At 42.8% G+C, this 16,682-nt stretch overlaps 1 protein-coding gene across 1 annotated transcript in view; it reads right to left on the minus strand.

Moving 5' to 3' along the window:
* The window catches only part of ABHD5 (abhydrolase domain containing 5, lysophosphatidic acid acyltransferase), a 51,570-nt gene that overhangs the window by 18,502 nt on the left and 16,386 nt on the right, over nt 1-16,682 (minus strand). The window contains exons 2-3 of the mRNA XM_040246146.1: nt 4,463-4,548; nt 1,576-1,948 (exon numbers count right to left, since the gene is read on the minus strand). Coding sequence (XP_040102080.1) covers nt 1,576-1,948; nt 4,463-4,548 — 459 coding nt within the window. The remainder of the gene's footprint in view (nt 1-1,575; nt 1,949-4,462; nt 4,549-16,682) is intronic.

A 16,682-nucleotide genomic window follows, 5' to 3' on the forward strand; every position in this document is an offset into this window, starting at 1 on the left:
AGCATTTTCCAACTGCAAATGAAAATCTCACCAAGTGACCTAAATGGCAGATAGCCATGAAGGGTCAGGAACTTGTGATGTACGGTTTCATGACCAGAGCCTGGCGCACTGAATGCCACGTCCCACCTCCAGGGAATAAATACCACAAGACTGACAAGAAGAATGGACTTGTGGACACAGAGGGAAAGGGGAGGGTGGGGTGAACCGAGAGAGCAGCACTGCCATACACACGCGACCGTGTGAAACAGACAGCGAGTGGGGCGCCGCCGCGCAGCACAGGCCACCCAGCTCAGGGCTCCGTGATGACCAGGCGGCTGGGCAGCGGGGTGCGGGGGAAGGGAGACTCAGAGGGAGGAGGTATATGCGTACACAGAGCCGATTCACACTGCTGCACAGCAGAAACTACCACAACACTGTAAAGTCGTTACACTCCAATAAAAGCAAAATAAATACCTGACCAGAAGCAGGGGAAGCCCAGCCTCCACAGACAGCCATGTTGCCTCACACCAGAAGAGCAATCACTCTTTCCCCACAAACACAGGCAGTTGTTTATCACTGAGAGTAGGACTTGAAAAAGACAGTAATCCCAAAAAGCCAACTAGAAGAAGGAAATCTGGATTTCTTTTGAAAGCACAGACCTGCTGGTTGGCAAGACTGTTTCACCCTCCAGCACAGAGTGGACTGTGCTGTGTGAACAGCACCTGGAAGGATGCGGCGGGACGGCCTGGCAGGCGCACCCACACTCTGCAAGTGGCCATCATCCCATTCACAGACGCCAGCCTCAAAGTCAGTCACGACTCCGGATTAGTCCATGACTCCAGTGGAAAAACACACTAGCAGCACAAAAATGCTCACCATTTTTTGTTTTCTTTCCAAAAAGATGAACAAAACAAAAACAAGCTTTACTTCTATTTTCTGAGCATGCCAATGTGACCTCCTCTCAGATCAGCAACATAAATAATAGGAAACAGCATAAGAAAATACAGTAAAGGAAGGAGGAGATGCTACAAAGACTCTGAAGTAAACAATCATTAATTTAATGACTCTGAAAAAAAAATTCTATAGCAATAAAGGTTAGGGCACAGTAGAATAAAAATGCTACAAGATATAATGTGGGTATATTTTCTGTAGCTTAGAGATGACGAAACTAAAATTTAGAGTTAAGTGATTTTCTCTAAGACATAAGGACAGCACAAGAGCCTATGTGTTCTAATTTCTCTGGTTTCTTACTGCTGCTTCCTGAAACCTAGAAAAGACTAGGAAGCCTGCTGGATCCATAGGTCTAATGATGATAGTAACTGTAAATCATAACAACACAACAGTTTTTACTTGTGGCTTAAATTGTGTACATTCTAATAAATAAAAAGTCCTTTCACAAGCCTCCTATGTAGCAGATATAAAAGGAAAACCTGACAATATTATTTCTGCTACTAAACTGGCCGTCAGCTGTGGCTGTTCGATCTACAGGGTCCTTTAAGAGAATGTCTGTTTTTGAAGGATCAGACACCAACCACCACCAAAGAGGGGAACTGGAAATGGATGCTTGGATGCCTCTCTTCTGACACCCGCACTCACCTGGATGGGTACTTCAGTGAGTAAGCAGCAGCCAGGAACCCACCTAGGTTGTGTCCAAGCAAGATCATTTTGTCCAGTCCAAGGGCACATCGCCACTCTTCAATGGATTCCACAAACTGATTCTCCACTTCTTCTGCATCACTGTCAAATCTGGGTCGACTACTTCGTCCAAAGCCCAGCAGGTCAAAAGCATAGACAGGTCTATTGGTGCAAAGATCGCCAAAATTCAGTGCCCAGAGTCCAAGACCTCCTCCAAACCCATGGAGGAGGACAAGTGGAGTCTTATTTGACATATTATGAGAGAGCCTCAGCGTCCATATTTTATTTCCATTAGATATACGAACAGGTCCTTTTTTGTATGTGCAGGGGACACCTAACGGAAACATAAAAAGAGAAATTCTGTTTAGCCTCACGACTTCTGAGAAGGGGAGCAGTCTCAGAGCAACTGGAAATTAATCATCTAGGAACCACCTAGTATGCATTTACATGATTTTAGCCTTTACTATGTCAGCCCTTAAAAAAAAAGTATGCATTTTATTGAACCAAGTAATTCTTAATGACCACATCTCACACCTTAGTAGGAAGAGCTATCTCAGACAAGTCTCAAGTACCCGTGTCCTGGGTTTCCTGGCAAGTCATATTAGCTCTCTGGACTTCCTTCCACATCCATCAGCGGAGGGTGCTAGAGAGGGACACAGTGGTCACTGAATCCATTATTTTAAGGTCTCTGGCTTTACCGACAATAACAAAGTAATAGTACCTTGTATGTGTAGAACACTTGAAGGTTAAGCATTAAAGACTGAAGTCAGACTCAAAAGAAATACTTTTTCCTAGAAAGTCATCATGAATTTAGGGAAGGATTGACAGGATGTGTATTGAACACGTGTTGAAATCTTAAGGTTTAGTAGGAAAAGATCACAGGGTATGGCAGGAACTCTCCAATGGGAGTACCAGGTAGTCTGAGTTCAGATCCACAAAATAAATACTCCAGAGAAAATAAATAATCACAGCTGTGTAGATAAAACATCTTTCTTATCCTCAGTGCTACAGGACTAAATACTTTACACTCCCCCCAAACTGACTAAAGATGGAACTAATTTGAAACCCTTTTACCTCACATTATCTACACTTTAGATATATCCCTTAAGCATTTGCGCATACATGTCTGCAGTGGACAAACACCGGAGAACCGCTGGTTTCTTTCCTTTAACCTGAGAAATCATTTTCGGTTTTGTCCCCACATGGTGGCCAAAAGGGAAACCCAGCATTTGTTGAGAATATTAACGAAGTCCATGTTACCTGAGTGAGGGGAAATGACAGCAGTCTGGAGAGGGAGGTGAGCTGGTGTTAGTGCCAAGCCCAACCACACTGGCATTTTGAACACAGATATCGTGTGAGTATTCCTATAAAAACTACCTGAGACCTCTATGAGAGCTCATCTCACTGTATTAGTTGGTGCTCCTGTGTCTGACATTGGAGCAGGGGCCAATTCTTCTATTTGCATCCCTAGAACCTAGCAGGAGGAAATCATTATGTTCATTAGATATATGAAATGAGTTCCTAGTGCTCCTGCCCTTAAAAAAAAAAAAAAATATATATATATATATCCTGACAAGAATTTTTTCATTTAGTAAACCACAATGACAACCTTCCCAGCTTTGGAGAGAACAAGATTACCCAATGGAGTTTCATGTTAAAAATACATGTAAAAAGGCTAACTGTCCCCTTCCAGAGATATATCCAGTTATGGTCACTTATTCCTGAATCATTCAAATTTACAACGAAATTCATTTGTGGCAGAGAGGATGAAAAACAGGTGGAAGTATCTGCACAAACATACACAATAATCACAGATGTACACCACTTAACCCCCTCCTCTAAACAAAACTGCACAGTAAACAACATTACTTGAAAGTATATCCACAGATACCTAGGTATACTCTGAGAGTACACGTGTGGGTACACTTCAGCACTCACAAGAAACAACAAAAACGAAAAAGTTTCCATACTACTACGATGTCAACATCAAGAATCCTACAATCCTAGAACCAGGAAGAATTCTAAGGGTCACCACACCCACTTCCTCTTACAGGCAAAAGCTAGGAGACTGAGAGAAGGGGCTTGCCCAAGATCCTGTGAGCCCCGGCTGCACCCTGGGCCTAGACCAGGTTACAGGGCTGTCCTCCACTATCTATTCCGAAGACAAAGCTGCTCGTGCTGCAGCACCTGCAGGCCACTCTCAAAGCACAGGCTGGGGACCTCTGGTGAGCTGGGGACCCTTTCAGGAGGACTTCCCAGGTCAAAACTATTTTCAAAACAGTCTCAGACTTTACCTGTTCTTTCCACTCTCATTCTCTGATGGGTATACAGTGGAGCCTTCCAGAGAACACATGGTAATTGATGACCAACAGTCTAAATGCAGAAGCACATATAGGCATCCAGGGGTCTTACCTTAAGCCAGACATTAAACAGAGCTGTACACTTGTAAACAATGTTACTTGTCTCCATACATTTGTTCAGAAAGTAGCTATTTTTAGAAAACATTATTTAAGCTGTGATGCATTTATTGCTAGGGTTTTTAAGTAAATTAATAAGTCACCATAGTTTAAATTATACAGTTTTAATTTTTAACACAGTAATTACTGATAGCTATAACCACGAAACAAACACCCCTGGGGTACTTCTTAACTGAAGAGTATAAAAGGACTTCAAGACCAGAAGGTTTGAGAACCCTTGCCTTCTTTCCACACTTACACACACTTACTGATGACATTCTTTTGCCAACAACTAACACACAACAGAATCTTATCTTCAGTTTCAAGGCAATGCAATATATTGGACCTATTTTAGTAAACAGTTCAGTTCATTTATAAGGAGAAAACCTTACATTTTAAAATTTTCTCTTCAGCTTCTTTAAGGTGTGAGGTTGATGTAGGGCACCATGTGGGAAGCCAACCAGTTAGCCATCCTGACCTAGAGCATCAAAACAAAATACAAAGAGGTGAGTTCATGCTCTTCTCAACTCCCAACTGTTACACAGGGAGAAGAAAAGCAGAATAGGAAGTTCACTGTCTGTGTGATAAGGGAGCTGTCTGCAGGTGACAAATTCACCAAACAGGCACAAAGCATTGTGATAAAGAACTGAGACACAGACACCTTCAACCTGAGAGCCTCCATGTAGATCGCGAAGTCCATCTTACCTTCATGGACAGTCACACTCCATGCAGTCAAGTAGACTAAAAATGGACAGAACAAGAAAAGAGAAAAAAGGCACCCCCGCCCCAACCCACTGCAAGACAGTTTCTCATCAGGGCAGAAGAACAAAAAGTCAAAGACCATGAGTTTGATCATTTCAATGGCAAGTTCACAGCAAATATAAAACACTTTCTATGAGGGCAGAGAGAAGAGAAATCTTATTGAAGAATGAGATTAAAAAAAAAAAAAGGCTTCAAATCTTATGGTTAAGAGTAGAACACATTCCTAAAACAAACGCAGAGGTTGGGCCCATGTTCAATCTACCATAGCATGACCGGGTTAAGTATTAAAAGCTTTGGATTCCAGCAAACAGCAAATGAAGAGAATGTCCCAGGCATCTATCTGGTGGAAGATAGCTAGACAGAGAACAAGCAAGCAGGCCTTGGGCAAGAGGTGAGGAAAGGTACAGTGAGGCTCGTAGCAAACCCAAAAGAGGGGGCGCCTTCAGATCCTGACTCAGCAGCAGAACACAGACACATCCTGGCGTGACGCGGGACATCAGCAGCCACCTGACAGCTCCCAAGAGCTCAGCACTTGACCAGTATCACTTAAAGTTTGACCCTTCTCATGAGAGAAAATGAATTCGAGAAGACGAAGCAGATTCCGGAGGTGACGCAACAGCCAGAATGAAGGCTCAGGCAACAGGGATGGGGACAAGAAGATGAGGAATAATGAAAAATTAAACCAGGTGAGGGTAAGAACTTACAACTAGAAGACTGAATAAGTTCTGGAGACTGAATGCATGGCATAGTGATTACAGTACTGTACTGTAGACTTCGTAACTAAGAGACTAGATCTTAAATGTTCTCACCACACACACAAAAGAGAATTATGAGATATGGTAGAGCTGATAGCCAAGCTATGGTGGGAATCATGCTGCAATATATAAATGAATAAATCAACATGCTGTATATCTTGAACTTAACAATGTTACATGTTAATTATATCTCAATTTTAAAAATAAAAAAAAGCAAAAAAAAATCTAATGGAAGAAAGAGGAGACACAACAATTCTAATACATGATAGAATGAACTCACTCTACAGTTACTTATTAAGCACACAATATCTTTACAGAACTATTCTATTCACTTGGGGCGTATCAGCTACCAAACAGAGCTAACAATGATTTATTCTCCCTAAAGGGATCAGGAAGTTGCTTTTGGACTGGATCTTCACAAATAGGGTATTTCTTTCTTTTTAAAAAAAAAAAAATTTTATTGAAGTATAGTGGACTTACAATGTTTCAGGTGCACAGCAAGGTAATTCAGTTATACAAATACACATATATTAGTTTTGAATTTATTTTCCATCATAGGTTATTACAAGATATTGACTACAGTTCCCTATGTTATACAGTTAACCTTTGTTGCTTGTTGCATATCTATTTTTTAATTAGAAATCTAGCATTCTATTCATACTAAGTCGAACAAATAAAATCAAAATGTCATAATTTTTCCAATTAAGCAAAAATTCATGTTTATAAAATCCATATATCATACATATATATATATGTATACAAAAGCTTTTCTACTACACTTGACAAAGGCTTGAGAAAGAACATCTCCCCCCAGAGAAAGAGATGGAAAAACTGGAGAACATAAAACTAAACAAAATGGGAGCACTGAATATGAAATAGAAAAAATGAAACAAACTAGATAAAAGATCATCATATAGTCCAGTTGTTTTTAAACATGACTGCTCATTAGAAACATATCTGGAGCTCTGGAGAAAAAAAAGCAATACCTGAGCATTTGTACTTTTCAAAAAATTTCAAGATAATTCTGATATGCATCTGGATTTTAAAAAGTGATGACAGGTTCTTCTATCAAATCCTAGTTTTGGTGATACAGAGTTCTATTATTTTTCTGTTGATCAATCATGATACAATAATATTAAATGAGTAACACTCTAGTCATAGTTATGTAATCACAACAGTAAAAGATATTTATCAGTTTTCACAATCAATAGACATAGAAAATAAAAGATAATCACAACGGCAAGCCATAATTGGAACATGATTAACAATATAAAGTAATTACATACAACTTAGGGAGGGTCAAGCAGAGTGATGTGGTGAGTGGAAGGGCATACATACACACGTTTTCATCCACTCAGCCAGTCTATGTCTTTCGGTTGGTGCATTTAATCTATTTACATTTAAGGTATTTATTGATATGTATGATCCTAGTACCATTTTCTTAATTGTTTTGGGTTTATTTCCTGTAGATCTTTCCCTTCTACTGTTTCCTGCCTAGAGAAGTTCCTTTAGCATTTGTTGTAATGCTGGTTTGGTTGTGCTGAATTCTCTTAACTTTCGCTTGTCTGAAAAGCTTTTGATTTCTCCATCAAATCTGAAAGAGTCTTGCTGAGTAGAGTATTCTTGGTTGTAGGTTCTTCCCTTTCATCACTTTAAATCTATCATGCCATTCCCTTCTGGGTTGTAGAGTTTCTGCTGAGAAATCAGCTGATAGCCTGATGGGAATTCCCATGTATGTTATTTGTCATTTTTTTCCTTTTCGGTTTTAATATTTTATCTCTGTCTTTAAATTTTGTCAGTTTGATTACTAGGTGTCTCAGTGTGTTCCTCCTTGGGTTTATCCTTCCTGGGACTCTCTATGCTGCCAGAACTTGGTTGACCATTTCCTTTCCCATGTTTGGGAAGTTCCCAGCTATTATCTCTTCAAATATTTTCTCAGGTCCTTTCTCTCTTCTCCTGGGACACTTACAGTGTGAATTTTGGTGTGTTTAACGTTGTACCAGAGGTCTCTTAGGCTGTCTTCATTTCTTTTCATTCTATTTTCTATATTCTCCTCTGTGGCAGTGATTTCCACCATTCTGTCCTCCAGGTCATTTATCCATTCTTCTGCCTGTTATTCTGCTATTGGTTCCTTCTAGTGTATTCTTCATCTCTGTTTGCTTGTTCTTTAATTCTTCTAAGTCCTTGGTAAACATTTCTTGTATCTTCTCAATCTTTGCCTCCATTCTTTTCCCAAGATCCTGGATCTTCTTCACTATCATTATTATGAATTCTTTTTCTGAAAGGTTACCTATCTCCACTTCATTTAGTTGTTTTTCTGGGGTTTTATCTTGTCCCTTCATCTGGGACATAACTTTCTGCTTTTTCATCGCAGTTAACTTTCTGTAATACAGTTTTTGTTTTAGCCGCTGCGAAACTGTGCTTCCATCTATCCTCTGATGGATGAGGCTAAGAGGCCTGTGTAAGCTTCCTGATGGGAAGGACTGGCAGGGGAAAAACTGGGTCTTGCTCTGGCAGGCAGGGCCTTGCTCAGTAAAGCTTTAATCCAATTATCTGCTGATAGGAAGGGTTGCACGCCCTCCCTGGTAGTTGTTTGGCCTGGGGCAACCCAGCCCTGGGGTCTACGGATTAATGGTGAACTCCAAGAGGGTTTAGCCAAGGGAGACCTTCCAGTGCCCCCATTCCTGCAGTGAGCCCCTGCCAACCCACGCCTCCACAGGAGGCCCTCCAACACTAGTTTTGGTTCAGTCTCCAGTGGGGTTACTGCTGCTCTCCTCTGGGTCTTCGTGTGTTCAAAATTTTGTTTGTACCCTCAAAGACTGGAGTCTCTGTTTTCCCTCAGAACTCTGGAAAGGCTATAATAGAATCCCGCTGGCCCATAAGGCCAGATTCCCTGGGGATTCCCAGTCCCTTTGTCAGATCCCCAGGCTGGGAAGCCTCATGTAGGGTTCAGAACCTTCACAAAAGGGCGAGAACTTCATTGGCATTATTGCTCTCCAGTCTGTGCATCACCCACCTGGTGGGTTTGGGATTTTCATTTTATCATGATCGCTCCCCTCCTATCGTCTTGCTGCGACTTCTTCTTTGTCTTTGGACGTGGGGTATCTTTCTTTTGGTGGGTTCCAGCATCCTCCAGTCGATGGCTGCTCACCAGCTAGTTGCAATTTTGGTGCTCTCACGGGAGGAGATGAGCACACAGGCTTCTACTCCACCATCTTGAACTGAAACCAGAGGATATTTCGAAAGCTGCAGTGGTGGTTCAGGCAGTCTCCGCGCAGGAAAGGCGTGAGCACACGTACACAGCGAAGTATGCCATGCATGGGGCGAGGTGACAAGAGCGCTGTTTCCAATGGCTGCTCTAACAAACTACCACATGCTGCAAGCCACAGAAATTCAGTCTGTCACCGCTCTGGAGATGCGAAGCCTGATTTCAGTGTCACTGGGCTGAAACCTACCTGCTGGCAAGGCCACCCTCCCAATGTAGGCTCTAAGGGAAAAACTCTTTTCTAGTCTCTTCACGGTTCTGGTGGCTGCTGGTATTCCTCACCCCAGAGCAGCGTCCCTCCAGTTACCTGTGCCCCTACTACCTGCCTTCCCATTGCCGCATGCCTCCCGAAGCAGGAAGTATGTTCCAAGGTAGAGTAAACACACTCAATAAATAGTAGTTGATATTATACTGACAACAATAGCTATGATTCATTAACATTGATGAGGCATAAAATAAGAGTTTTATATAAGGTTCAGAGGGAGTGCAAAGATAAACTGACAGAGAATTGTCATTTTACATTAACTGCTTGTCTCAAAGGTAAGGCTACTTCTAGTTGACCTGCACTGGGAACTGCGGCCTTTCTCCAGCCTTTCACTTGAAGCTTTAATGTTATTTTTGGCATTTCTTATTCTCTGTCCTCTAGACATATAACATTCCCTGTCCTCTTGCTTCCTGGACCTGAATATCCTTGGAATATACCTCTCCCCTTCTTCCCATGATTCATTAGACTCTTATCAACCTCAGATTAGATTCCATTTCTCCCACATACCCAAAGAGGATTAGATCAAGGTAGCAGGATGGACTTCTGTAATCAAGCTCTATTTTCTTAATTCTCAAGTTGTGTCCTCAAGCTCACATTTACTCATCAGTATCCTCACCTAACTGAAAGATCTCTGAAGGTAAGGACTCACTGCATGGTCAGTTTCTATCCTAATACCTAACATATTAATATACATTCATGACATGAAGTTTTTTGCTTCACCTTAAGTGTACTGGTTGCAATGAATTAGAAGTGGATGACTATGAAGCTCTCCATCTTAATATATAGTTGGATTACACAGATGTATGCATGTATGTCAAAATGCAGCAAATGAACACATAAAAACTTAAGCATTTCATCATAATAAAATTTTACACCAAAAAAAAAAAAAGGTAAACAGTCTGAATTTGATAATTGGTTACAAAGAAGGGATAACAGAGGATTCCTAGGTTTCTGTCTGAGATGCTACCAATAACAATCGAGAATACATGAATAAGAATAGCTGTGAGGGACTTCCATAGTGGTCCAGTGGTTATGACTTCACCTTCTAATGCCAGGGGTGTGGGTTCAATCCCTGGTTGGGGAGCTCAGACCCCACATGCCTTGTGGCTAAAAAAATGACAACAAAAAACAGAAGCAATAATGTGACAAATTCAATAAAGTCTTTCATGATGGCTCACAACAACAACAAAAATCTTTAAAAAAGAAAAGAACAGCATTGAATAGAAAAACATGCTAAGTTCTGAAGAGGTTGATACAGTACCTACCACATTTTTCTAGGGTTTGTAGGCTCATCCTACTGCATTTCCCTTCCCTGTAAAATTTCTCTAGGCATTATGTATAACAGGTGCTCAATAAATAATGTTTGCTGAATGATTAAGTCACTCACAATCCAAGATACTCTCAGTTCAGGCTACACCCATTTCACAGATGTGAACACTGAAGTTTAGAAATGTCAAGCAAAAAGCCCAAGAGTATACCGCTAGTAAGTTCAGTTCAGTTCAATCGTACAGTCGTGTCTGACTCTTTGCTATCCCATGAACCGCAGCACGCCAGGCCTCCCTGTCCATCACCAGCTCCCAAAGTCCACCCAAACCCATGTCCATTGAGTTGGTGATACCATCCATAAGGAAATGACATAAATAGAGGTGTGACTTGAACTGAGTGACTTCAAAACTCTTTTTTCTCAGGTGACCACCTTCCTTAAAACGTCTGAAGAGTTGTCATTACCTACAGAACAAAGTCATATTCCTCAGACCCACACAGAAAATGCTTCACATTCCATCCATAGATTAACCTCTCCCCATCTTAAGTCTTTTCATGCTGTACTTTTTCAGTACCTCATAACTCCCCAAATTCCATAATATTTTATGCCTCTGTGGCTCTCCCTCTGTCCAGAATACTTTGTCTTTTCTGAGATACTTACTGTCCCTGATCCTGATGCCAAGAGTCATTAGTCACTCCTCTGACCCTTGTCACAGACACAGTATTATTGCTCTGGTTACTTGTTTACGTTATTTATCTGCTCTATTGCACTCTGAGCATAATGAATGCTAAACCCACATTTAACATCATTCTTATATTGCCAGTGCCAGAAACAGTAACTGGCTCATGGCCATGTGAGTGCTTCCTAACTGTGTGTGTGAAATGAAGGCCTTGGTCATAAGAAATAAAAGACGTGGATGAAGGAAGGCAAACGAGGATCGTTTCTATAGGCAGAGAACACCTCCAGTACCACCGGTTCTCATTAGAAGAGAGGACGTGGGCAAGTTACAGGCCTGAACCTCCCAAAACAAAACAAAAAACAAACAAACGTCAGTGCAAAAAGGTCAATCAAGAAAAGGGTAATCAACAGAATGAACAATTTAGGAAGGTGATCAGAAGCAAGGTACTTCACACTTTTTTCTTCACATACATAAAATTTTCCTTTTTATCTGCTAGTCAAATTTCTTCTTGTCTTTTTATCTTTAGATATAAAGACTTCATAGTAAGTTTCGTAACTATGTATGTATGTATGCATATGAACACACATACACACAGAGGATTACAGGACAGGACTATAAGCAGATGTGGGCTCCCAGGCGGCTCAGGGGGTAAAGAATCCACCTGCCAGTCCAGGAGATGCAAGAGACTCAGGTTCGATCCCTGGTTCAGGAAGATCCCCTGGAGCAGGAAATGGCAACCCATTCCAGTATCCTCCCCTGGGAAATCCCATGGACAGAGGAGTCTAGCGGGCTACAGTCCATGGGGCCACAAAAGAGTCAGACATGACTGCGTAACTGAAAAACAACATAAGCAAATGTACTTGGTCAGGTTTTCATGGCAGGTGGGTTATACTGTGGAGACAATACGTGAAAAGAAGAATGCTGGGGTTCCAGTTCTAGATGGAAGATCCTGCTCTCATCTCCTCCACGCACACACTGAATCCACAGCTACAGATGGAACAATCTCCTCTGACAATAACCTAAACGCTGGCTGAGCAAGGCCTTCATAAAAGGGGCAAACCAGAGAGAAACCACTTCAAAGCAGGTGGGAAAGGCTGAGACACAATCTCACCGTAAATGCTACTATATAGCGCAGCTACCCACAATCAGGAGGTAATGCAAAACCCAGAGCTTCTCCCTGAGGAGCAAACAGCTCATAACCCACATAGGGCTCCCTGACTTTGAAGCCTGGCACCTGAAAAATGAGCCCCCAAAATGTCTGGTTTTAAGGCTCAAGGCCATGACACACAGGGGGTGTGGCACGCCAAGGAACGGTTCTCAAAGGGCTTGTGTGAGCCTCACGGGCACCAGGGCCCAGAAGCAGTCCTCTGAAAGCAACCCAGGTTCATGTGAGAGACTCACTTCCTAGTCTTAAAGTGATGGCAGAAGGGGCAGGGGCCTGCTGGGATGCTCCCCAGGGACGGAGACTGGTGGACATCATCTTCCTGCTCTCTGCCATCTTCTGTTTAGTGACCCAGTTTTTAGGTTTGCTATCCATAGTCAAGGCTATGGTTTTTCCAGTGGTCATGTATGGATGTGAGAGTTGGACTGTGAAGAAAGCTGAGCGCTGAAGAATTGATGCTTTAGAACTGTGGTGTTGGAGAAGACTCTTGACAGTTCCTTGGACTGCAAGGAGATCCAACCAGTCCATCCTAAAGGAGATCAGTCCTGGGTGTTCATTGGAAGGACTGAAGCTGAAGCTGAAACTCCAGTACTTTGGCTACCTCATGCGAAGAGTTGACTCACTGGAAAAGACCCTGATGCTGGAAGGGATTGGGGGCAGGAGGAGAAGGGGACAATAGAGGATGAGATGGCTGGATGGCATCACCGACTCGATAGACATGAGTTTGGGTAAACTCTAGGAGTTGGTGATGGACAGGGAGGCCTGGCATGCTGTGATTCACGGGGTCGCAAAGAGTCGGACCCGACTGAGCGACTGAAGTGAACTGATCCAGAGGACACCTCTTCTTTCCCCTGGCTCTGGCAGTCAGAGGGGCTTGCGTTCCCGGATGCCATGGGGCTGTAACAATCACAGAGACATTTCTTGAAGACTACCACCCCCAGGACACCACACAGACGAAATACATCCCTCGTCTCTTTCAGAAGAGGCCTGTTTATTTGTCCAGGAGTTTTGGCCTTAGAAGGAGGTTTCTGGTGTGGCACACATGAGCAACTACAGAGATGCGTTCATGGAGCACAGGCTGGGGGATGCCTTTTTACACTCACCCTCTGCCTGGCTATAGCTCACCAGCATCTTCCAGAAGGGAGCTCGTCCAATCCTCCGGAGCCCTGATTTGTGTGACCGCTGCCCATGGGACACCTCTAGATCCGGGGACCAGTGGGGAGGCTTAGGACTGTGGTCCCATAGCATTTAACTCTATTTCGGTAGGGTTTTTTCCCCCTCTGAGGTTTCATCATGTTTTTTCGTTTGAAACATATTCCTTTGTTTCCTCATTTTGCTTGATTCTCTGTGTTAGTTTCTATGCATTAGATTACAAACAATCACTTCTCCCAATGGTAAAGAGTTGGTTGTAGGAGATGAATCTTATTGTTCAGCCCTGCCCTAGCTCCTGGTTGTCTTTCAATCCTTTGTGATTGTCCAAGAAGCTAATTTTATTTTTACTAGTTCCCAGTAGTTGAGGGTATGCCAACACAGTGTCCCAAAGAGGAGGATCTCAGTCAGCACCTAGATTTAGGCTGACTGGAAGCCAAACACTCAGGTATCAGTTTTTAAAAAACATAACAAAAACAAAAATAAACAACTGCAACTACATTAAAGTAAAAAGCTTCTGTGCAGCAAAGGAAACCCTCAACAAAATGAAAAGGCAACCTACAAAATGGGAGAAAACATCTGAAAATCATAAATTTGATAAGAGGTTAATATCCAAAATACATAAAGAACTCATGCAACTCAACAGCAAAAAAAAAAAAAAAGTCCAGTTAAAAAACGGGCAGAGGATCTGAATACACTTTTTGCCAAAGAAAACATACAGATGGCAAACAGACAGATGAAAAGATGCTCAGATCACTAACACTGGAAAAATGTAAATCAAAACCATAATGAGATATCCTCTCACACTTGTTAGAATGGCTATTATCAAAAAGGTAAGAAAGAAAAAATGTTAGAGATAATATGGAGAAAAAGGAACCCTTGCACACTGTTGGTGGAAAACAGTATGAAGTTTCCTCAAAAAATAAAACTACCCTAGGATCCAGCAGTTCCACTTCTGGATATTTATCTGAAGGCTTGAAAAGATATATGCACCCCAGGGTTCACTGAAGCATTATCTATAATACAATGGCCAAGATATGGAAAAAAAACCTTAGTGTTCATCAACAAACTGACAGAGAAAGAGTGTACGTTACACAAAACATATGCATAATGGAATATTATTCAACCATTAAAAAGAATTAAATATTAACATTCGTACAACATGGGTGAACCTAGGGGTATCATGCTACATGAAATTAAGTCAGACAGAGGCGGTCCTAAGATGGCGGAGGAATAGGAAGGGAAGACCACTTTCTCCCTCACAAATTCCTCAAAAGATCATTTCAACGCGGAGCAAACTCCACAAAACAACCTCTGAATGCAGGCTGAGGACATCAGGCAACCAGAAAAGCAGATCATTGTCTTCAAAAACAGGTAGGAAAAAATATAAAAGTCGAGAAAAGAGACAAAGGAGGTGGGGAGGGAGCTCTGTCCCGGGAAGGGAAGCCCGTCCCGGGAAGGGAATTCTAAGAAGAGAGGTTTCCAAACACAAGGAAACACTACCTGCCGAGTCTAAGGCGAGCCTTGGAAACACAGAGGGCAACATAACAGGAAGGAAAAACGAATAAATAATTAAAACCAACAGATTACAAGCCCAACTGTAACTCCCCCAGCGGAAAAGCCGCGCAGACGCCTGCAGCCGCCGCTAGCAAGTGGGGGCAGGGCAGGGAAGCGCGGGAGCCGCGGGCTGCCGCGCTCGGTAAGAAGCGGGCAGAAACGCCCCACGCGTAACCAGAGCGAACGAACTTGGGCGAGCAAACCAGACTGGGGGATAGCTACCACGCGAAAAGCTGGAACAGAAGACCCTGCCAGGACCGCGCACAGAACAAAGGACTGAACGGAAATAGCCGGCTGCAGTCCATCCCCCGCCGGGGACAGGCAGCCAGAGCTGTAAGGGCTGGAAAGGGGCAATCACAGCCCCGGAGAGACTACCTAAAAAGCGGCAGGCAGGCTTCTTAGCTGAGACTTCAGGGGATGCAGGACGGTCACCATCCGCCTCACAAGGAGCGCCAGCAGTACACCCAGAAAACTGAGCAGTAGAAACAGAGAAGGGGACAAGTCCCGGCGACCGCGCTCGCCAAGCTCCTGAGCTGCTCGGACCCAGGAGGGGCGCAGAGCGTAGTCCCGAACAAGTTTGTGCCTCTGAGGGTTACCTGGGCGCCAAAACCGAGCGGCTTGGACCGGGGAGGTGCACGAAGCCTGGGGCCGGCCTCGGATAGTTCCTGGCTGAGCTCCGTGGAGCCGGAGCGGTTTGTGCGTCGTGGGGGGAGACAGGTCCAGCGGGGTTGAGACGCTGTGTGCCCACGACAGTGCTATTTGTTTGCAGCATCCCCCCCTCCCCACAGCGCGACTGAACTAGTGAGCCTAAAAAAAAAAAAAAAAGTGTCCACCACCACCCCCATGTGTCAGGACGGAATTCAGACCCTGAAGAGACCAGCAAACAGAAGTTAAACAGAGGGAAACGCCTTGGAAGTGACCAACACGGCCCACAACATCAGAGAAGGGCCAGATACATCTTCACAATTTTTACAATCATTTCTTTTTTTTTTTTTTTTGCTTTCTTTTTTTTTAATTTCTTTTTTTTCTCAAACTTTTTTTTTAACTGTTAAGTCTTCTATTTCTCTACTTTATATTTCTATAACTATTACTTTTCAAAAAAAAAAAAGACTACTTTTTTAAAGCAAACACCATATATAGTCTTTGCGTGGTTGTTGTTGGTATTTCTTTTTTAATCTTGGTTTTGTTTTTTTTTTCTTATATATTTTTTTCCTTATTTCTTTTTCTTAATATTATTATTTTTTTTTATCTTTTCTCTTTTTTTCTTTCTTCCTTCTGCTTCGTCTCTTTAACATTGTATTTTTGAAAATCTAACCTCTACTCTAGGTTTTTAATCTTTGCTTTTCGGTTTTTGTTGTCAATCTTGTACATTTCATAACCCAATCTTACCTGACAGCGAGATTACTGGCGTGACCACTCTCTCCTCCTTTTGGACTCTCCTTTTTCTCCACCAGGTGGCCTCTGTCTCTCCCCCACCTCCCCCCATCTCTCCTATATCCAACTCAGTGATTCTCTGTGTGTTCTAGATGGTGGAGAGAACCTAAGGAACTGATTACTGGCTGGACCTGTCTCTCTCCTTTTCATTCCTCTCTCTTACCCTCCTGGCCACCTCTGTCTACTTCCTCTCTCTCCTCTTCCCTGTATAACTCCGTGAATACCTCTGAGAGGTCCAGACTATGGAGCGCACATAAGGAAGTGACTATTGACTAGCTTGCTCTCTCCTCTTTTGATCTCACCACATCTCATCCCAGTCA

The sequence above is a fragment of the Oryx dammah genome, unplaced genomic scaffold, assembly GCF_014754425.2.
Source record: "Oryx dammah isolate SB20612 unplaced genomic scaffold, SCBI_Odam_1.1 HiC_scaffold_9, whole genome shotgun sequence".
NCBI classification, from domain to species: Eukaryota; Metazoa; Chordata; class Mammalia; order Artiodactyla; family Bovidae; genus Oryx; species Oryx dammah.